At 36.0% G+C, this 23924-nt stretch overlaps 2 protein-coding genes across 11 annotated transcripts in view; one reads left to right on the top strand and one right to left on the bottom strand.

Moving 5' to 3' along the window:
- Positions 1–7566, bottom strand: part of LOC306881672 (partitioning defective 3 homolog) — an 89495-nt gene extending 81929 nt beyond the window's left edge. Inside the window, 1 exon segment of the mRNA XM_079435870.1 lies at positions 7208–7566. Coding sequence (XP_079291996.1) covers positions 7208–7327 — 120 coding nt within the window. The 5' untranslated portion in view covers positions 7328–7566.
- A 2634-nt stretch (positions 7567–10200) lies between these two features.
- On the top strand, positions 10201–23303 carry LOC306881687 (cAMP-responsive element modulator-like). Of its 10 annotated transcripts, XM_079435892.1 has the most exons (9): positions 10360–11824; positions 11963–12092; positions 12738–12807; positions 13635–13751; positions 15063–15148; positions 15638–15786; positions 16013–16201; positions 20906–21062; positions 21145–23302. In XM_079435892.1, exons 3-9 carry the CDS (start codon positions 12748–12750, stop codon positions 21287–21289), a joined length of 903 nt encoding a protein of 300 aa, XP_079292018.1. In that variant the 5' UTR covers positions 10360–11824; positions 11963–12092; positions 12738–12747; the 3' UTR covers positions 21290–23302. The 10 variants fall into 10 exon arrangements, with proteins under 10 accessions (XP_079292017.1, XP_079292021.1, XP_079292023.1 ...); XM_079435891.1 differs by lacking the exon at positions 11963–12092 and having other exon boundaries at positions 10201–10370; XM_079435895.1 differs by lacking the exon at positions 11963–12092 and having other exon boundaries at positions 10266–10370; positions 12738–12843.
- The last annotated feature ends 621 nt before the right edge of the window (positions 23304–23924 follow it).

A 23924-nucleotide genomic window follows, 5' to 3' on the forward strand; every position in this document is an offset into this window, starting at 1 on the left:
GATGGGGGTTTTTTTAAGTGGCTGCCATTCTTTGGACTGTACAACACTAAATTGGCTGAGCATGGTGAAATATATATATATATATATATATATATATATATATATATATATATATATATATATATATATATATATATATATATATATATTTAGGGGTGGCACGGTACACAGATGTCACGGTTCGGTACGTACCTCGGTTCGGGGGTCATGGTTCGATACAATTTCGGTACAACAGGGAAAAAAAGACATCTACTTTGCTCAGTTTCTTTTATTTTGATGTGAAAATGCTAAATATTATTACATGTTATATACATAAAATCTGTTTTGTTTTCATTGTGAGTGTACACAAATAAAAGCAGACCTTTGACTACAAGCAACAGCACAAATAAAAATACAATAGAGTAAAGATACAAATAAAATATCAGTGATTTTCAGGGGGTTTTTTAGGTACAGAAATTGAAGTACGATTAAAGTAATCAAAGGTAAAACAGCATTGCATATTTGACTGTATAAATTAAAGATTACTCTTTATTAAAGTTACAAAAGCGATTCAATCAAGAGCAGTGAGTGATTTCTTTGTTGTTGCTGTTTATTTAATATTAACTGTCACTTTAAGAGAAAGCACTGATACTGTACGCCCAGCCGGCTATGTCTGCTATAGGATACTTACCAAGACGGGCATTTTGACAGAAGTTTGTGTGAATTTATCCATTAAAACACAATACTTCAGAGAGAGCTTCATATTTGCGCGCGTTCTGAGGCGCAGGTTTGTGCGCTTCTGATGAGCGCACGCACAAATCTTCTCACTGCGCGCGCGAGCTCGCATCCTCTGGCTCTTAAATATTTGAGCTGGCAAAGCTTACATGACTTTAGTCTAAACACCGATATCAACGTGTGCTGTTCAGGTCTCACCTGTGCGCGCGCTATCAGCACCGGGTGATGACGGAATAAATGCTCATATTCCAGCATACGGCACTCGCATTGAACAAGAGTGAATGATTTGTCCACTTATTTTATTTTTTTTCCTTCTCAACGCTGTTGTTATAATGTACTGGGAAGCCAGAATGCGCATCCATTAACAGAAACATACATTAGCCGAACCCTATTTGTTTTACGTGTTATTTATAACAAACCACATGCGTTGTCAGAATTCAGTTGAACCGCGGTCCTAGCGCGTGCCGAACCGTGTGTGGAGAACCGTGCGGTTCGGTTTTTTTCCGCGAACCGTGCCACCCCTAATATATATATATAGCAGTGCTTCAGTAACTTTCATATGGATTTTATTTTTTCCATTTTTAGAAACAGCTGGCATTGTAGGCTACTCTCCCATGTTCAGGAAACAGCCCTTCGTAAAATGCGCTGCACACACACTAATATTAGGGTTGTACTGTTCTGGAACAGTGTTGTAAATACAACTTAACCACTGATTTCTAGTTGTGTCCCCTTTTGGAAGCCCAAACAAACTAGTTTCGCTTTCACAACGAAACACAGCGTCTCCACGACATGGCGCCGGCGGCAGCAACAATACTACAGCGAGAATAAAAATCACGCCCCCTTTTTTTTTTGCGTATACATTTGGGCGGTGTTATGCAGATCTTCCCACACTGCGACGTAGACATGTGTTTGAATGAGCCGTTTTAGGAGGCCGTGGACAAGTCTTAACTTTTATAAAGAATATCTCTTTGGGTTTGAGACTTTAGTCTTTGCAACTTCAGGGATCTTATCTATGCACAAACAGCTTGTAACACTCCAAAGAGAAAGGAAAACTTGAAATTGCATCATATGACCCCTTTAAAGCAATTCTTTATTGGATCTATATCGGACACAGTCTCTTGTTCTGTGTCAGTGTGACAGCTGAGCCCTCCATCTACTCAATCACATCACTGAGAGATTACAGATACAGACACCCTCAGTAAGACAGGGTGAGAATCAAGTTCATTTGGAGCTTATAAAGTCCTCTGATCAGTAAAAGTAAAAACACGCACAGCAGTAATTACAACAACGTATAGACTTTTTCCACGCTGACCTGAACTCACTTATGCATGAACCACAGACTGAGGGAAACATGCATTACTTACCTCTGCCTTTGCATGCTTAACAAATCCCATATTTAGCAATACATAGCCTACATCAATTTCTCTTATTATTAAAGCACTTCTCCGATTTTAGCATAAAATGCATGTAAATAAAATAGTTATGACTGAAATATTACAAAAAAACAGGCACTAGAATACAAAAAAGACAGTCAGAATCCAGTTCTATAGACATGAAGACATGCATCTGAAAACCTGCCAACCCCCTGCAACAAACCAGGCGTGATCAGCTAGGATGGCTGAATTTCATATGAAAGATCATACTAAGTGCACTAAATGTTCACTGGAGAAAGCAATATTATGGATAGAGGACACTATTTATTTTGTCCAGAAGTGACAATTTGATGTTAAAACACCTTAATGATTTGCTTCCTACGAACACGCAGCTTTTCTTGTCACAAAATGTTAAAGGGGTCATATGACGTTGCTAAAAAGAAGATGATTGTTTATTTGGTGTAATGCAATGTGTTTATGTGGTTTAAAGTTCAAAAAACACATTATTTTCCACATAATGTAAATTGTGACTCCTCTATGCCCCGCCTTTCTGAAACGTGTCAATTTTTATAAAGCGAGGCGTGCTCTGATTGGCCAGCTATCCAGTACGTTGTGATTGGTGATTGGTATTCGATTGGTCAAATACCTCAAGTGTGACGGAAATGTTACGGCCCTCACCGTATTGTGATGGCGTTTCCTAACGCTGACGAGACTAAAACAATAAAACAAACAAAGTATTTGTTGCATCCAGTGGGGACATAATTACTGATTATAATGACTTATACTGTCTTTTTACATTACCATGTAAACATTACCATGTCTGCATTTGTGATCGGAGAAGCAACAAACAACAAGCACTACTCTACACAGCTCAAAACTTGTGTTTGAATTGTCAGTAGCAGAAACGTACTTACAGGCTGTAAGTCAGAAGCGTCAGACTGTCCTTGCAAAGTTGGAATTGCCCCACTTTATAGAAACAGCCTTTGTGCACAGCTGGCATTGCAGGCTACTCTCCCAGGTTCAGGAAACAGCCCTTCGTAAAATGTGCTGCACACACTCAAATATTTGTGTTGTGCTGTTCTGGAACAGTGTTGTAAATACAACTTAACCACTGATTTCTAGCTGTGTCCTCTTTTGGAAGCCCAAACTAAGTAGTTTTGCCTTCACAACGAAACACAGCGTCTCCACGACATGGCGCCGGCGGCAGCAACAATACTACAGCGAGAATAAAAATCACATCCCCTTTCTTTGTGTAGACATGTGGACGGTGTTATGAAAATCTCCCCACATCGTAACGTATACATGTGGAGGCGTGTTTGAATGAGCCGTTTTAGGAGGCCGTGGTCGAGTCTTAACTTTTATAAAGGTTTTGAGACTTTAGTCTTTGCAACTTCAGGGATCTTATCTATGCACAAACAGCTTGTAACACTCCAAAGAGAAAGGAAAACTTGAAATCGCATCATATGACCCCTTTAATTGATGGACTGAAGTTGTGTGGATTACTTGTGGATTCTTCTTGTGATGCTTTTATCAGATTGTTCTGACGGCACCCATTCACTGCAGAATAGCAATGCTTAAAAGAAATTCTCCAAATCTGTTCCAATGAACAAACAAACTCATATACAGCTTGTATGGCCTGAGGTTGAATACATTTTCATTAAAATATTCCTTTAAAATACAAAACTTACAGACAACAAATCAGCCCTAAATTCGAACCTCACAGTCTCACACAGAACACCTCTGTTTGTGTGTTTGGTCTAAAGAGTAGCTACAGTCTGAGCAGCTGAAAGGCTAGAACCTAGACAGAGAATAAAAGCAATGTGAGCAGAAAGAAAAAGGCGAGTTGAATGTAGTTAAAGAGTAGCAAACGTTATTTGGGGGAAAGAGAAAAGCAATGGAATGTGTGACAACGTAACAGAACCAAGGACACATTCACAAACACCATCCTTGTTTCACTGCCTGTCTTTCTCTCTCTCTCTCTCTGACACCCACTGTACTTCATTATTCACATGACTTCCTGCGTTATAAACTACAAATGGACATCAGCATATCAGCTGCATCACAAAAACACTCCACTTCCTTGTAATAAAACAACGTCAAAACAGCAACATTCTCTCAACTACACTCCACACCATCACAATACCAGCTAAATCATCTCAACAACACTCTACCCACACCAAAACATCATACTGACTTGTCCTCGTAATAACAGCACTCCAAATCAGCGTAAAATTAGCCATTATTATAATAAAGCTCCAAAATTCACAAGCAGAGCTCAATATTTGCTCATCAGTGGATCCTCTGTAGTGAATGGGTGCCGTCAGAATGAGAGTACAAACAATGATTAAAATATCATAATAATTTACAAGTAATCCAATCATTTTTTTCATGTTTTCCATGCAGTTTATCCAACCCCGTCATTTTTTCCCTTAATTGCTATAATATATGTGATTTTCATATAAGTTTCACAAAAATAAAAAGCAATTTATAAGTTAAATATTATTTATAATTTATACATTATTAATAATTGGCAATTATAAATAAACAATACTAGAAATAATTTTATAGAAACAATTATAAATAATGACCAATTTTATTTGGTTTAGCTATAACAGCTGAAAATTAAATTATGTAACTTCATTACAGCTAAAACACATTTTTGCTGGAAAGATTTATAATTTTCAACATTTTTGCTATTTCGGTAAAACCTCTTCCATAGCCAACTAGATAAATTTATCCTTGGTGACATTTAAGTTAACAAAATTTGCAGCATTTGCAATAAATGTTCAATACATAGAAAACTAAATATAGCCTACATTTGTAAAGCATGACAACACATGTACAACATTAGATAAATGTAAGATGAACATGATAAGATTACAATTAACGGCCGGGTCAGCTGACCCAAAACGGTCCAAATCTTACATTAGGTTATCCTTAACTTCATCATAAAATCAGATTTGCCATAACAATAACACTCCATATGATTATGATTATAATAACTGCTCCATCAGAATGGAATGTATATCATTGTGATAAAACTCATAATAACAGCGGTCATCGAAGACATATACGCTAACAGATGTCCTGTTTAAGAGCAAACACAGTGGCAACAACTTTCATTTAACAATAAATTACCGACTACACACACCCACAGGTGGTCAGCACTGAGAACCCATATAAACAATTCTGCTCATATGCTACTAAAAGAGAAAATTATTTATTCATGTGAACAAACATGCTTTTGTCTCCCTCACCCCTGCTCTCTTAACTCATATAATCGAGCTAAAATCTCTGAGCCTCGGATCATTTAACTGTAAAAGCAGCGTATTGAAGGCTATTAGTCTAAGTGCTGATCTCCTCAATGCTGATTTCTCCCCGGTGCAAACCAGACTTTGAAGTATTCTGGGAGATCTGTTGGTGCAAATGATGGTCAAAACAGCAGCCCAAGCTATTAACCTCTACATTTTTTTCCACCTCATACTACACATCTATGGACATTACTGGATGCAATAGCAATTATTTTTTAATTGTTGGTGATTCATGCCGGGACACAGTTTGGACAGGTTTATTTTCAGAACCTGAACCAACCTGTTTATCAAACCTGTGTATCCGTTGTAAAAGTATTATTGTTAATATAACATAACCCGTCACAAAAGTTCAGACTTCATGGATTTGTAGTGAGATTCAAAATAAACTAATCTTAAGTCATTTAGTGGTGATTTAAGATGGGTGTTAAAATGTAATAATATTTTAAATGGCTAAATTCCCTGCACACATTCAAATGTTTCATATTCCAAATTAAGAAACTATATAGGCAGCAAAACATAAATCAGGCTTTCCGTTCATTTGTCACGTGACAGACACAACGAATGAATAAATCATGAATGACCCATCATCTTGGATTTAGTTCAGAAAAACGGTAAAGGCCCATTCACAACAAGAACATTAATAATAATTATTAGTGTTCACACGTTCTGTTTGCTTTAGCTCTTTAAAATTGGATTCTGATTGGCTGTCAATGTTTTTCAGCTGGGAAATAAAAACATTCTGAAAGTGATTCCTATCATTCCTCTGTGTTGTAATCATTATAGCTGTGATTTCCATACTCTCATATAATTAGAATAGTTCTTAAAACTTCGTGGTTCGGCCCTTAAATGCTATCTATGCTACCAATGCTGTACTAATGTTATGGTTAAGGTTAGGCATTGATATTTGTTTTAAAGTTGTGTATGCCTTCAACAATGCTAAAACCAATGAAATCTCTAGAATTGGCTGTGGGGCGGAGTTTGCGCTTAACTTGTATGGCAGCGCCCATGAAAAGTCGACCCGCTGTATGTAGAATATAAAACAGCATTTTCTAAAAGACTGGCATTTCTAGAGTGTTGCAATGATATTTCTTTAAGTCCTTAATTTTTTTATGAGTAAAACTTTTTTAAATTAGCAAAAAAAGTATCAAGCGCACTTCTAGAGCCCCATATACACTGCTAGCAACGCGACGAAACTAATCAACGAAGCTGAACACCCGGAACTATGCGCGCGGACAGTGAGCTCTCGCGCTAACGGAACGAGAGGTTTTGTCGCGTCGGTCTGTAGAAGTGTAGAAAATGCACGGTTTAAATAACGAGTAGAGGACATATCAATTATCACTGTTAGCCTAGCAGCAGCAGCTCTCATCAGCTCACTCAAACAAAGCGCAGGATTCACGTACACATCAAGCATAAGGATGCTTCAGTTGCAGCATGTAAACAAAAAGTCAATGTATGTGATATTGCATTATAGTAAATGCTGTCATTTATAACGGGTCCCAAAGTAGAATAATAACGTTTCAAACGTGGAGTAAACTTCGCTCTCTCTTATATTACTTCATTTGCCCATTTCTCCCTGGCTTCCAGCAGTCTGCTGTGGACATAAAGAACAAAGAGGAAGGTCCAGCACACTAGAACAGGATAAAAACACAAAACGCTTTATTTCTTGGGGAATAAGACCATTCTTTCCCGAAGTGTCCGGACTGTCCCAATCCCTTCCCCCGCTCACTTACTCGGTCTCGACACCGCCATATTTGCAGCCCTCACCGGCGCAACTATGTTTCCAGAGGATACAGAGAAACAGCATCTCACCTTGGCGATCGCTCTCCTGTATCGCATCGCGGCCTGCTGGACGAGCGAGTGCACTTTAACGTTGCCATCTCCGCACGGAACCACGACCCGAGTTCTTCCAAAACACACCGTCACTTTCATAGCTCCAACTCTCCTTAGACCTTCCCGACTCCGAGGGAAACTCGGGATCAAAGGCTCCCGTGCTCTGGTGTCCAGATCATTAATAATCTTTGGTTCAGCACCTTGGCGGCTCAGTGTAAGTTACGATCGGTACTCGTTCCGTTTCATCGCGGCGGGCGCTGTGTGGCGGTGTATGACCACCTGTTTAGTGTTTGGGATCTGTGTACGGGAACCGCGCCGTGATCAGTCGGTTCAGGAGCAACGAAAACGGGCTTCTTGCGCCCTCTGGTGGGGGTAAACGGTACTGGTGTAACGCGCGTGCGCGTGTGTACAAGTTTAGCTGTAGGCTACTTGAGTGATCGTAAAGTCAAACTAATTTAACATTAATTGAAAAGTTCATAATTTTCGTTTTGCTTTGCTTTTCATTTTTTTAAATGTCTTCACATATCGTGAAATATGTGAATATCAGTTTGTGCACCTGTGTCTTATCTAATTTTGTTTGTACTGTTGACGCTTCTGTCATCAAAACAAATTCCTCGTATACCTGGCAATAAAGCTTTTTCTGATTTTGATTCTGATTCTGTGAGGGGTTGGTTAGTGTATAGGGTAAAGGTTCATCACATTTATGAGACGCAGTAATGGAATCTCAAGCACAAGTAACAAAACTGACTTCAAATTAAAACCTTAAGTCTGAACAGATTTTAATATTGTGACTTGACTTAGACTTGAAACCAACCAATCAAACAACGAATCAATGAATACATTTTTTAAAATAAAGAAGTGACATTTAAAAATAAATTGAGGAAATAAGATATCAGTTTAATAATAAACATAAAAATGGAAATAAATAAGGTATAGATTAATATAAATATTTAAAATGTAAAAATAAAAAACATTTAAAACGTAAAATTCATTATTTTATATTTAGTTAAAACAATGAGTAAATAAATAATTTTTAAATAAAAAATCTAGTTAAATAAATAAATACATGCATAATATTAAATGCACATTTTAAATTGCATTTAAAACTATTTGCTGGTTTCTTTCTTTCTTCTGATTATTATTATTTTATTTATTGATTTTCATTTTGTCAGATGCTTTTCTTTATCCATTTGTTAATCAAGTAATACTAGACCAGGGCTGTCTAAACTCGGTCCTGGAGGGCCGGTGTCCTGCAGAGTTTAGCTCCAACTTGCCTCAACACACCTGCATGGAAGTTGGAGCTAAACTCTGCAGGACACCGGCCCTCCAGGACCGAGTTTGGACAGACCTGTACTCAGTTCACTTGTGGGGGCAAACAATCGACTTGGCACTCAATTGAAGCTCCATTTTAAGAGCAAAATTAAATATGTCTATTGGTTTTTACCATTTAAAAATTTATTAATTTATTTTAATTTTCATGTTTGAAGTATTAAATTGATAGATTATTCCATAATTCTGTTTTTAAGCGTCTTTCCTAGTCCTCCATATGTCAGTGTGTGAATGATTTAGTATGTTGGCATTGGTTTCCAAATATATGGACAATTATGCGTATATGTATGAGTTTGTGTGTGTGTCACATTTAACTTTCTGCTTGTAGGGCAGAGCTGTACTAAAATAGAAACACTGGGCAGGTGGCACTGGGCAGTGAAACTGCGCACGCACACACCGAGGGCCTGATACAGATTAGTTCTACACACCCAGTTGAGTGAAGCTTTAGTGGAACAGCTGTAGGATTACGTATGCTTTGATCTACGTAAGGCACAATGACCAGATGCTGGAGATCCATTACTGAAAAACTCTGGTAGAGAACTCTTCTACCAACTTTTATGCCACAGTTAGTGAGTCTTCAGACACACGGTCAGTGCTGGGAGTGACTGTCTGCATGTTTAGTGCCACAAAGTTGTTGTTTTTTTTTTCTCCAAAGCTGAAGGTAGAGCAATCTGTTTTCTTCTCATAAGCATGTTTGATGTATCAGCCCAAACAGTGGGCTGAATCCCAGTGGTGGAGTCTACAGTGACTCATCTGCTTTTCACTGAGAAAGTCAGTGGTCCCCTCCTGTGACTGTTTCTCACTTGTAAGGAGTTGCTAGTGTGGTTTCCAGTGTAACAAATCTGGCAAATAGTTTCCAACAAATGCAATCAACACTGACTTGTGAATTGTTCGCGCAACATGTGACATTGTGACCCCAAAGTACCAGTTGCTAACATCAAACAACTAACAAACTCTGTCTGAACCTATCTATCTATCTATCTATCTATCTATCTATCTATCTATCTATCTATCTATCTATCTATCTATCTATCTATCTATCTATCTATCTATCTATCTATCTATCTATCTATCTCTCTTTCTATTTATTTATTTATTTATTTATTTATTTATCTATCTATCTATCTATCTATCTATCTATCTATCTATCTATCTATCTATCTATCTATCTCTCTTTCTATTTATTTATCTATCTATCTATCTATCTATCTATCTATCTATCTATCTATCTATCTATCTATCTATCTATCTATCTATCTATCTATCTATCTATCTATCTATCTATCTATCTATCTATCTATCTATCTATCTATCTATCTATCTATCTATCTATCTATCTATCTATCTACACATTGTATTTGTGATAACTGAGAAACAATGGTATTCCTCTGTCGCAAGATGGCGCTGTTTCACCAACTTCTGTATCTCTATTTGATTTAAATTTATGTTTAATAAATGGAACATGATGCATAAAGTTATAAACGTTATATGAAGTTGTTTCTATAAATCTTTGAGGTAAGTCTGATAAGTCTGAAACGCTTTTTACTATTACATTCGATGTACTATTATCATGAAATTGAAGCCTCAAAGCTAAAGGCATTAATGCATTACGGAAGTCAATTCGCTGATCAAATGAACCGTTCAGGGCGCCTAGGCCCCGCCCTCTCTGTGTTTGTGTGTGTTGCTGGGGCCTCTGGCTGCATAGTCCACATTTCCCAGGCGCATCATCAGAGCTGACGTGGGCTCTACGTGTGCAGCGAGTCGGGCTTCCTCTGCACCCGTAACGAGTGACGAGACTCTACGTAAAAGTCGGGTAAGTTATTGTTGGCATGTCGATCTGCCGCCAGAGAGGATCTGGAGATGAGCGCAGGGAGACGAACATGTAGCTGCTGTTAAATTACTTTCTCCAAATATGTGCAGCGAGGCGAAGGACGCGGTTCCTGGTGAAACCAGCGGTGATAAGACAATAAACCTGACAACAACGAAAAGCGCACAGATTTAAAGTGTTTAAAATAATAATCAGAGTTACTGTGAAATATAATCTAAGTCACAAAGCAAAAAAATCAAGTTAAATGTACAGTTTGCGATATTAAAAATGCATTGAGGTTGTGGAGAATGACGCAGCTTGGTCCAGGACTATGCAAATAAATACAGTACATAACATAAAACTTTGTTGCAAGTTACTTTACTACAGTTCTGTATTTATTTGTAAGCCCATGAATGTTGCAATAATTTATGTCATATCCTCGTGCCACCGTTTGCTGTTACATAAGCGCGAGCTGTTCAAAGTTTGCGCGCGTTTGTTCTGTCAATCCAGCGAGGAAACAAGGTAAGCGAACACCCTTAAATCAACACTAGATGGAATAATCTCAGAATACTAACGCAATGGAGTAAAATATGTTTCCTCATAAATTGTATGAGTCTGCTTATCTCGAATAACTGAGAAGTTTGTGCACTGGTCAGGAAACGTTTAGACAGAATGAGGAAGTGCACGCGGGCCGTTACAGCTCGCTCAGTGTTTCGTGCACGCGCAATTTCTAATCATAATGAACCACCAGAATTATAATATATATTCAATTTGACATTTTTCTTTTTTTGTAGTCACTTAACTCTTTTGTTTGATGCATGCAAAAATAGGGACGTTTAGTATAGAATTTTTTTTCAACAAGTTTGTCTTACTCAAGCCCAATTAGTAAATGTTATTAAAGCTTTCATCCTCTGTTTTACCATAAATTTGTCATGAATTGTTCATTTGTATATATATATATAAGATTAGTACGGTCGTGAAAAACCTGGAAAAGTCATGGAATTTTAAAACAGCAATTTCCAGGCCTGGAAAAGTTTTGGAAAAATAAATAAACCCAGAAAGTTTTGATTTCACAAATCTCTGTATAATAGAATTATGTTTATTCAGGTCCTAAATTTCGGTGCGGGATATGCTATATCGCATATTTCTACTCATTCCTGCAGCTTTCGACTTTAAAATGATGGATATTCACACATTTATTCAATAGCTTGTAGGTTTGACGAGTAAATAGATCCACACAGAATATCAGATCAAGTCAGTCATTGGAAAACAGATTCAGACTTTCTTTGACTTTCTCTTAAAACGGCTTCATCAGCGCATCTCGTCTGCTCTAAAGAGCTGCTGCACGTTGCGATACAAGTCTTTCGCTCGCATTTTGGTACAGTTGACAGAATTGCCTAATTTTTTTTGTTTGTTAAATTCAAGATTTGTGGCCTATACCAAGTGGCCAGCTGCAGACAGTGAGTTTGCCTATGTTTGATCAATGTAGCCTTCTTAAATCACCACTTGACTAAAATAAAATCTATATATAAAATACTTTAAAAAGCATATCACAATGTTAGTTTAAATGTTTAACCTAGACAAATGTGTGCTATTAGACGCGTATCCAATGGTTTGTGCAGAGAGTGGAAGCTAAAGTGCGCTCTGCAGGTCTTGGAGTCGCCAGAGAGATCACTTGCATTTTTTTTCTTATAACAGTGGAAACAACCATCATTTTTGCTCATAAAGGTAAGAGTAATATATCATTCGGGACTGTTAAGTGTCTACTTTTAGTTGAAGAAATGATAATATTATTCAGTGATGTGATACGTTTCTCTGAGTATGCGTTTTTTCGCTTTTTGCGTGCAAAAATTTCAGATGAAAAAGGACCTTCACGTCTGGCGCAGTTTCAGCTTGTACTAAAACAAGCAAGCAAGCAATAGCATTAATAGTCATTAATTTGAGTTAACATATGCTATGATAATTTGAACAGATTTTTATTCTTATTGTAAAATAATGGAACATTAGGTCATGAATATTGTCTCAAAAGTCATGGAAATGTATTGGTATAAATGTGTACGAACCGTGGATTAGGAAAAGCTGATATTTCAGCTTTATAATATGAGGGTAAAACGTCCATTTACACTGTCAGCACATGGAAAACCCAACTGTGCAAAATAAGCAACTGCTTCACAAGTTTCACAAATGCATGAATACTTTAACACAAACAGTCACAAACGCTGAACAGTTTTTCATCACATTTTGAACCACTAGATTGGCAAACAATGGGCTAAAATGATGGATTATTGCATCAAATGCAGTAGGCCTTTTAAAATCTTGTGATGTGTGACTACAGAGCGCTGACTGTGCATTTCCTCTCTGCTCTGCTGCTAGGCCGATCGCCATGGAAACTGCAACCATAGCGCAACAGGAAGTCAGTGCAACTGAGAAAGTAACAAGTGAGGTACAGTAAGACTCTGACTCACTCACACACACACAGGTACAAGCCTTACACAGATATATGACACCTGTTGCACAAATTATGAAACACAAATGCACTATTTACAGATTAAATGTTAAAAAGTTTGAACCAACTTTTTTTTTTTCATTTCAAAGGAAGTTGTTAAACAATGTGTTATTTTAGTATTATTTTATACCATTAAAGTATTAATTAGTCATTTAAATAGTTTTTATTTTTAATAATAATTTAAATTTAATAATAATGATATTGTTTATTTTATTTTAGTTAGAATTTGTCATTTTTATGTGCTTTCACTATTTTTAATTGTTTTCTATTTTGATTTAATATTAAGCTTTAATTTATTTTTATTGCAGTTTTAGTAATTTTAGGACTTTGACTTACATGTATCTTATTTAACTTGCCAACAGTGTTACTTTAGTATCATTCAAATACTAATATAGTTTTTTAAAATCATTTTAGTTTTAGTTAAAAGTAATTGTTTGTTGTCGTTGTTTTTATTGTAATTTTTAGTCATTTTTATTTTATATATATATATTTATGTAGTTTATTTCTTTAGCAATTTTTTCAAGGTAAACTTGTTGTCAAGTTAGAATGTTTCCATGGCAATAAACTAAAATTAAATAATTTTTATATTTTATTTTATTTCAGTTAACATATTTTATTTTTTCAAGAAATTAAAATGTTTTTTTTTTTTATAACCGTTTTAATTTTAATTAAATTTTTCATTAACTAACAATTCTGGTTGCCAAGGCAAGCTTTAAAATGTTTATTTAAATTTAAGTTTGTGTCTGTCTGTGTCTCTCTCTCAGATGAATGAGGGTGTGTCTGTGGTGTCATTACCTGATGGACACACACTGCAGGTGCAGGGAGTCATTCAGACCACACAGCCCTCTGTTATCCAGTCACCTCAGATACAAACTGTGCAGGTACACACGTGCAGGGTTCATATATATATATATGTATATGTGTGTGTGTGTAATGACACGTGAGTCATGGGGATCCATTTGCAAGGCTTTATTAAAAGGAGTGGTCAGAAACAAGCATGGGTCAAACATTGGCAAACAGGTATATTAAATGGCAAGACAAAGTGTAGTCCTAGTGCAAGCGTGGGTCTTCGATCGGCAAACAATATTCAACAGGGGCAAGGCAAGAGAGATAATCCAGGTACACAGCAATAATCCAAACGAGGTGCAAACAAAGTCCGAACGGCAAGGCAAAGGCTTAATCCAGGAAACACGGGCAGGTATCAAACACGAGAAAACTAACAAAGCAAAACTATAACAACTGAGAGGGCGCTGTAGAGTAGCTATCGCTAGGATATATGCTAAACAATACTGGCAGAGAGGAAATCCATGGTTTATGTAGGGTGTGTGATCAGTGCAATCAGCTGTGTGTGTCGTCAGTGCAATGGATGATGGGAATTGTAGTCTGAGGTGGTGTGCAACAGTTAGTGTAGTGCAAGAGTCCCTGTGGTGGGTGAGGGACCTCTGGTGGTGAGTTAACCGAAGTTCGTAGGCCAGATTCAAGACTGTGTGTGTTTAATACATTTTTGCAGGAACAGTCTAAATGTAAACCTTAGTAAAAGTTACCATTTATAAACTCCACTCTTATAAAACTGAAATGTGTGCTGATCAGTGAACCATTGAAGCACAGTCCTGTAATTAATTAACCTGTTCCTTCACCTGGAGAGACTGACCAATCACAGCAGTTAGAGTTGTAGCCAATCACAGGGCACGTTTCCTCATCCCGGGATCAATGGGATGAAGGAGAAGCAGATTGACACAGTAACAAGAAGACTGAAAGTAGCTGTACGGCGCAGTAATGAGATTTGAGTAATATGAGAGTCAATGCATCTGATCTTATCGCTCACACGCACACAGCCCACGTCAGACAAAACAAATCTGCTCAGGAGGAGATAGAAGACTCATGGTCACTGGCACAATTATCATCTAAAGAGAACAACTTATGTAAAACCAGTTTTTTATGTATACAGTGCTTTTTAAAGGGATAGCACACCCAAAAATTCAAGTTATATTAACATTTAAACATTCTCATGTCGTTTCAAACTTGTATGATTTTTTTCTGTCATCAATACCTCACAAAATATATATTTTAAAAGAATGTCCTCTATAGAAAATCCTTTGTTTTCAAAGAATATCCTGTACAGTGAAAACTCTGCAGAAATAGTTATTCACTGATAATTTCCCCTCCACAAATGTGTGTCTGGATGTTTTCAGGTAGCTGTTGATACTGGTGGATCGGGTACAGCACCATCAGATCCTCAGAAGAGAAGAGAGATTCTGTCCAGACGACCGTCTTACAGGTAAGATCAATTCTTGAGCAATATTTTTACAATTATTTATGAACTATTATAGTATTTATTGGTGTTTTGAATGACCTTTTATTTAGTATTCAGGTTTCAATCTAATTTGAAGTTTTTTTTGTATTATTTCTAAATATTTTAGTTTAGTTTATTTTAGTAATTTTAGTATAATTGTATTACTTCATCTAGTTGCCATGACAACATTTCTAAAATGTGTTTATATTTTTCATGTAATATTTACATCGTATTTCATTTTAGCTTTGTTTTACTTACTGAAAATTGTAAGTTTTAATAGTTTTAGTTAACTTTACCTCATGACCTGACATCATTCAACAAAACACTCCAAACCCAATAATACCGAGAAACCCACACACCAACAGCACACATAATTATTTTTAATTTTTTTCAGAAATTCCTTAAATTTAGTGACAGATTCTGATATTTTAAGTCAGATAATGTTAATGTTTTTATTTACATATGTATTCTCAGGAAAATTCTTAATGAGTTGTCATCAGATGTGCCTGCTGTGCCTAAGATCGAGGAAGAGGAGAAAGTAGAGGAAGAAGCCCTGGCCACCTCCAGTGTTGCCACAGTGACGTCACCATCTTCAATCTACCAGACCAGCTCAGGGCAATACAGTACGTCTGAGCTCATTACTCACAAACTATTATGTCTTTGTGCAGCATCAAGTATGAACTCAAGTAATTACCCTTAAAATGAGGGGTTTTGTTGTTCACTGGCCTATTCTTACGAAAGAGCAATACATTACATAGATATTGCACAAATGTTTTCCAACCCCTTATCGTGTTATAACAGGTGTTTGTGCAGATTCAAGACATGTCTTGTTGTTTTGTGTCTGTGCAGTTGCAATCACTCAGGGTGGAGCGATACATCTGGCTGGCCCTGGAGGAGAGGCCCTGCAGGGGGTTCAGGCGCTGACTCTTCCCAGCCCCACCACACCGCAGCCTGGGGCCACTATCCTGCAGTACGGCGCCCAGCCTGGAGACCCCGGCCAACAGCTACTGCTCACCGCTGGACAGGTGTTCGTTCAGGGTAAGACACTCCAACTTTTATCAACTTTTCTAGTAGAAAATGCTTCTTTTGTTTCTGAATTCATGCAGGAAGAGGTTAAATGTATTTTTCAGCATGTTATAATTGTTATAAATTTTCAGCATTTCAGTATTTTCAGCATGTTATAAAAACAAATGTGTGTATGAGCTGTGTTTGCTGACGCTGGGCTCTGATCATGGAAGGACACTGAACCCACATTGCATTGTGGGAAACTTGTTTGACTTGTTTTATTATGTGCTGAAGTTCCAGACTTTGCAGGAACTGAGAAAAAAATGGTTAAATGTGACGTTGACAAACTACGGTTGAACATTTCCTTGATTTGCAAAGATAAGGGTTCAGCATGTCAACTGATTCACTAATTATTGGAAATCCAACTTTGAATGTGAGCTTTGAATAAATACCCTTAATAACTATAATAATTACTGTACCATAAAACCTTGTACATGTAATATGAAGACTTTTGCTGAACAAATCTTAATATTTTGGTCCTGTTATCCAGTAGAATATCTAAACATCCTTTAGATATCAAAATGAGTTTTCAGCAAGTATTTAAGATTTTTATTATTAATTATTTTAGATCTTACCCGTCTTACCCTATGGGGAAACAGTTTTTTTTTTTTTTATTGTTTTATGAGAATAAATCTAAAATAAAAATGCTAAATTTAGTGAGTTAAGAATTAGTTTTCATACAAATATAAATATAGTACTTTGTAGTACTTAAGTTATGCTATATTTGATAACAATATGCAATATTTGTAATTAATTATGTTTTAATATGTATATATGTACCCCTGGACCACAAAACCAGTCATAAGGGTCTATTTTTTGAAATTGAGATTTAAACATCATCTGAAAGCTGAATAAATACTGAAATCAATCATCTCTAGCAATAAATCATCTGAAAGCTTTCCATTGATGTATGGTTTGTTAGGATCGGACAATATTTGGCCGAGATGCAACTATTTGAAAATCTGGAATCTGAGGGTGCAAACAAATCTAAATATTGAGAAAATAATGTTTAAAGTTGTCCAAATGAAGTTCTTAGCAATGCATATTACTAATCAAAAATTTACTTTTTATATATTTACAGTATGAAATTTACAAAATATCTTCATGGAACATGATCTTTACTTAATATCTTAATGATTTTTGGCATAAAATAAAAATCTATAATTTTGACCCATACAATTACTTTTTGGCTATTGCTACAAATATACCTATGCTACTTAAGACTGGATTTGTGTTCCAGGGTCACATATTTAATTATATTTATTGTTTTATACAAGTATATATATTTTATTTTTATAAATAATGTAATAATTTAATGTATAATATTTTATGAACGTTTACATAATTTTACAACAAACAAAACAATATGCTTTATATTTTATGAACGTTTACATAATTTTACAACAAACAAAACAATATACTTATGAAAGCCATAGTTTTTTTCCCTAATTCTATTTCCTAGGGTGTCTAGTCTAATGTCTGTGTGTGTGTGTGTGTGTGTGTGTGTGTAAAGTTTGAATCAAAGTAACTAAGAAATTTTTAAAACTGTAATATTAATAAAGGGATGGAATAGTTAAAGTACTTCAGCACTGAGCAGAACAGATAGACCGTTTCAAATGATTTCAGACCTGTTGAAACAGATATGATTTTGAGATATATTTGGAGTTATTTATCTATGTAAACAGTGAGATAGGACGTCTGACGTATGAGTGTGTGTGTGATGCCTGTGTTATGAGGTGAAATGGGCACAGTATCCTTTTGTTTGTGCTGAAATGCTTTTGCGTCATCATGATCTAAAAATACATCACACTCAACAACTTCTCTCTTCTCTTCTCTTTTCTCTTCTCTTTTCTCTTCTCTTTTCTCTTCTCTTCTCTTCTCTTCTCTTCTCTTCTCTTCTCTTCTCTTCTCTTCTCTTCTCTTCTCTTCTCTTCTCTCAGTCAGTTTTAATTTTCCTCAGGTCATGAATTTAAGCTGGATGTTTAATTACAAAGCAAGTGTCCTCTTACACACACACACACACACACTCACAGACGGGTGTGGGGAGGGCATTCTCCAGTGACAGTGTGTTATTTCCCTGTGAGACTGCTGTGATGTCATAGTGATGTCAATGCCCTTAATAGTAATCTGACTGAGAGAGAGAGAGAGAAAGCGAGAGGGAGGGTTAAAGGCAAAACACTAAGTGTCACAACTCAAACTAAGATAGTCAGAAAGAGTGTATGAGAGAGAAACTCAGTCAGTGAACCAGCTGAAAGGAAGAGAGAGCTTTAAGGGGAAATACAGAGGAAACAGAAGATAGAGCCCAAAACACTATCACAACTGGATTACTACAGCATAGAGATGGCAGTGACTGGGGAAGAGACGGAGTCAGGTGAGAGAGTGTGTGTGTGTGTGTGTGTGTGTGTATGTGTTTTATCAGGGAAAAGCCAGTGTGATGCTAATTTATTGCATTCTAATGCATCCCTGAAGTTGTGTATTTTTTTCATTTGGTAAATAAGCTACTAACAGATGAAAGAGAGGATTTCTTTCTATTGTTTTTTTTAAGTAAATATGGGACATTTAATTTGGTTGATTTTTAGTTGCTTTTTAATCACTTTTTTTTACTAGTAAATTTTAAATGATTCTGTGGTGTAGTATTTTTTTCCATATATTGTATGCAATCTCTCAGTTAATATTCATAAAATAATATGAATTTAATATAATATTAAGTTCATATAATAATAATAATGAAACTACAATATTAAGTATAATTATAAATATAGTTATTCTTATAAACATAAAATAAATAACAACAGTAATTATAAAATTGCTATTTATTTTTTAAATGGAGTATAGGCTGCAGAAAATTTCAACAATCTCAAAAGTGTTTAATTTAGTTATAGACTATAATAATAAATTATAATAGCAAATATCACTATTAATAAGTGTTTATTGCGGTATGTAATTCCTGCAATGCTGATGAAAAAGCAAATCATGTGCAAAAGTTTGTAAACATTCTGAGAAAGTCAGTCCACAGACAGTGGAAGAATGACACGTTTTGTGGTTGAAACTTTCTTCTCACTCATTGACATTTTGTGTTTTACAAAATCAGGCTGCAGAATGTGCCTGTCTATTCACACACATGAATCATTGAGAGAGAGGCAGACAAAAGCAGTGAGAGAATGGGGGGGGCTTTCTGTTTGACGTCAGTCTGTTTCCTGGAAGCGAGCCGAAGCCGAGACGGAGGGAGAGGGAGAGGCGGAGAGAGAGCAGGAGTCGGGCGGGGGTTTGGGCAACGACGCACGCAGTGACGTCAGCATTTTGTCACATTATCTGATAACAAACGCGCACACACACATACACAAATACACATTAAGTCAAAGCATATCCAGTTTGTTAAAGGACGTTTACTGCTGGGAACATTGTCTGATAGCAGCTTTAAAACTGTTCGTACTGTACCAGTACTTCAATTTGCTTTTTCAGTGTTGCATTAGGTGTTTGGGTGGATGTGAAGTCTTTTATATAACTGCTTGTTGGTATTGTTTTGGATTTATTGCATAAACTAATGAGTCCAATTAGACCTGCTTTTTTAGGCCTGGTCACTAGAAGTCACAGCTGATTGGTTAGATTCAGTGTTATGTGTCTTATGTGTCATGTGGTAAGATGAAATATACTTGGTCAATGGCTAATTTTCAGTAATTGTCCAAATCTTTCTTCACTAGTTCAGCATTAAACAAAAAAACAAACAAAAGAATATAATATGCTATTTACTCGAAAATAACAACATACTTTATGGACTCCCATATATATGGAAATAATATTTTTTATAAATTCTAATTATTGTCAATAATAATGATAAATCATACACTTTATTTATATTTATTTTGGTGTCTTAGATCAAGAATATATCACCATTGATATATATTTTTCTTTTATGAGTTTTAAGATACAAATTAAACCTCTTGCAGATTAAGTAGAAATAGAATTGCAAAAATAATGATTATTATTATAATTATATTCTGTTTTCTCAAGATAACAACTCTGTTTGCTTCCATATGTTTAGAATAATAATAATGATTTTTATTATTGTTGTTATTGATTAAATTATATGGACTTATACACTTATAATAAACATGGATTTATATCTCCAGCAGCTGCAGCAAGTAATCAGTAACGTTAATGGCAGAGGCGGACCACAGCTTCTCACGCAGGGCTGTGTCACAAATAGGTGGGACTTTTTCCCCTCGGTGACGTGAACAGAGGGAGAATCTGAAACAGCTCGTTCTGAGAGACTGTTTATAATGTTTAGATTAAGTTTTAGATTATAAAAAAACTGTTCAAACACCTTATAGAAGTGAGTTTTGCATAATAGGTCCCCTTTAAGAAAAGATCATGTTCCATGAAGATATGTTGTAAATTTCCTACCATAAATATCAAAACTTAATTTTTGATTAGAAATATGCATTGCTAAGGACTTATTTTGGACAACTTTTTATTGGTAACATTTTAAAATATGGTTGTCCTTTTTTATAGCAGTTGTTACATTTTGAGTAGTTTATTTATAAATATACTACTGTCCGTTTTAATTTCTAATGCATTAATGTTACTATGTAGACATGAACATTAGCTACGATTAATACAAAAAAATACCCTTTTTGCTGTCAAATAATGCATTTTGGTGTATATTTGTGCATGTAGCTGCCACAGGAGACATGCCCACATATCAGATCCGCTCTCCATCATCAGGGTTACCACCAGGCGTCGTTATGGCAGCGTCACCGGGGGCAATGCACAGCCCACAGCAGAACACAGAGGAGGCCACACGCAAGAGAGAAGTCCGCCTGATGAAGAACAGGTACACAAACACCTGAGTCATGTGCTTCAACTAATGCATTGATGTGCATGTTTGCATCTGACCTTTTATTTGCTTGTTGCAGGGAGGCGGCACGCGAGTGTCGCAAAAAGAAGAAAGAATACGTGAAGTGCTTGGAAAATCGTGTCGTTGTGCTGGAAAACCAGAATAAGACTCTCATAGAGGAGCTCAAAGCTCTTAAAGACATCTACTGCCACAAACCAGAATAACCCTCACAAACACTGCGCAGGGACTGTGATTCACACACTACCTGTTTCTTCTCTTCTTCTGTTGCATCGCCTGGATTATAGCGTGCTTTGTTCATTTGTTTGGCCAAATGTTTTTATAAGAAGTTGCTAATGCTGCTTTGAGGATGCTCCTCACACACACACACACTTACATTTTAAGATTGGCGTATACTATTGCTGTTCTCTGTGTTTTGAAAAAACTGGAACTCTTCATTCATTTTTGTGGAAAAATATGTGTTTTTCTCTTTTAGGTTGAAATCAGAACAAGCAAAGGAAATGGCATAAGCAGCCATGTTAACTGGCTACACACTGCACACATAAACAGCATTTTTGGTTTTAAGCTAATTTTTGGTATGCACAGAATTTAGCAGTAAATATAAAGAAAATACACTGTAAACCCATGCAACATAAAATGATGGATTAAAAGCAGCAACAATCTATTCAGTAAACCTTACTGACTCTACAAAGCTATAAATTACATTTTGCATTTAAATTGGGTCCTTTTCCTCTTGTAAATTAGATTTCAATCAAGTTTACGCATTTCAAAATGAATTTTGTAATTTGTGGTTCTTAAAAAAGAAAACACTTAATGTAGTACCCCGGAAATCACTATATTTTTAGTATAGAGTCACCACTTTAGTTAAAGCTGTTTATGTGTGCAGTGTTAAATGCCTAATTGTTAAAACGCAACACTTTCCACTGAGGTTTTTTTTATGTAAGTGAAATTATGTGCATAAGATTGAACTGTTTGTAGTTGTTGTTTATTAGTAGTCATTTGAGTTGATGGCTGAATGTAACGGTGACCTAAAACTTCACCAAGAAACGTGACAATGTTGGTGATTACATAATGTTGAAGTGTTTAAATGGATAGTTCACCCCAAACTGTACAGTTTGTATGCTGTATGCGTTTCTTTCTTCTGTTGTACACAAAAGATGACATTTTAAAAAATGTCTCATTGTTTTTTTGACCATACAATGCAAGTCAGTGGGGTGCAATGTTGTTTTGGACCTCACTGTCTTACACTGTGTAGACAAAACCAGTTCTTCAAAATACCTTCTTTTGTTTTCTACAGAAGAAAGTCATACAGGTTTGGAATTCCATGAGGATGAGTAAATCATGAGAATGTTAATTGTATGGGTGAACTGTCCCTTTAAGACTATTCCTATCTCACTTTATTATTATAATACTACAGGGTTTTCATTTAGCACTCTTTTATTCAATTTGTAGCATAAGCACGCCTATGTCATTTGCTTCGTGTCTTGGTAAAATTAAGTAATTTTGTTAAAATATGTTTTACTATACCATCTCAATATGCAGAGGCAAACTATAAATGAACCATTTGTAGGTTGATTGCTCTGTTTGTTTGAGCATCACAACATAGCAACGTTGGCTGGAGCAATGGAGTGATTTTGAGGCGGATCTATCTGTTAATGAAAGATGGGGGGGGAGGGGTATTTGGAAAAAGTTAAGGTTAGGGGTAACATTATGAATTGTGAACATACTTAGGTGGATGTCACAAATGTTGCTTTTGATGTAATATTGTATATTATTTTAAATCTCAGTAATTTGTATTTCATAGTTTATGATGGTAGAAGAGTATTGTGAAAGAAAAGAGGCTTTTGTGAGTAATAATAATGCAGATTCTCTAAATCAGACAAGTGGCGTTAACTGAACAGAATTCCTCATATTTCAGCTGTTAGGATGCCGGTGTGTGTGTGTGTGTGTGTGTGTGTCTTCTGTTTTCTCGGGCTATTATAGTCAACTTTATCTTCACTTACAGCCAATCACATTTCTGTGTTTCTATGATGTATACTATTCTATGAAATCTGGGCAGAAAATGTATTTGGTTTAATATTTAAATAGCTTGTTTTCAACTAATTTCTTAATTAGATTGATGTTAATATAACAGATTGTATGCCCTGCCCTTCTTTAACACTGTACAGAGCGCTGACATCTATTTTTAATAAAATATTTTTGTAAATGTATATGATCTTCCTACATGGTCAGACCTGAATTTTGAGAAGCACTATTAATTATGTATGTGTGTAGACTACCTAAAATTTTGATATGAGCTAAACCGAAGGCTTTAATATTAAAACCTAGTCTGTTGGCTGATGGGTTTTAGGCACTTTTCAACTAGTCAAGCTGGGAGATCAGCTAAAGCATATGAATACCAGCTGGGCCCAACTGGGAGACCAGTTTTTGAACCACCTAAGACCAGCAGCTATACTTTAAGATGGTTTCAGCAAGGTATAGCTACTTAAAAATAATACAATGAAATCACTACGTTGGTTTCTTCCTCTCTCTTTCTTCCAAATTCTAATTTCTTAATCAGTTTTGCTTTTTAGCTTTATATGAGTGTTGAATACTGCGTATTATAATATACTGGGTGCATTCGAGCTGTTTTGACTCTTGTAATCAGAAAGAATATATTTAGTAGGCTGTATTTGAATGACCTAACAAGAGTGTGTCAAGCTGTTTGAGCGCTAGACTGTGCTGTATCGTGCGTTTGGCTCAAACAGGCAGACATGGAAAATTCCACAGTGCACGAGTGCGCCCTCTACTGGAACACCACAGCTCGCCAACTGGGTTTCTGTACGACACTGTCATCTAGTG

The sequence above is a fragment of the Barbus barbus genome (genome assembly GCF_936440315.1).
Source record: "Barbus barbus genome assembly, chromosome: 15".
NCBI classification, from domain to species: domain Eukaryota; kingdom Metazoa; phylum Chordata; class Actinopteri; order Cypriniformes; family Cyprinidae; genus Barbus; species Barbus barbus.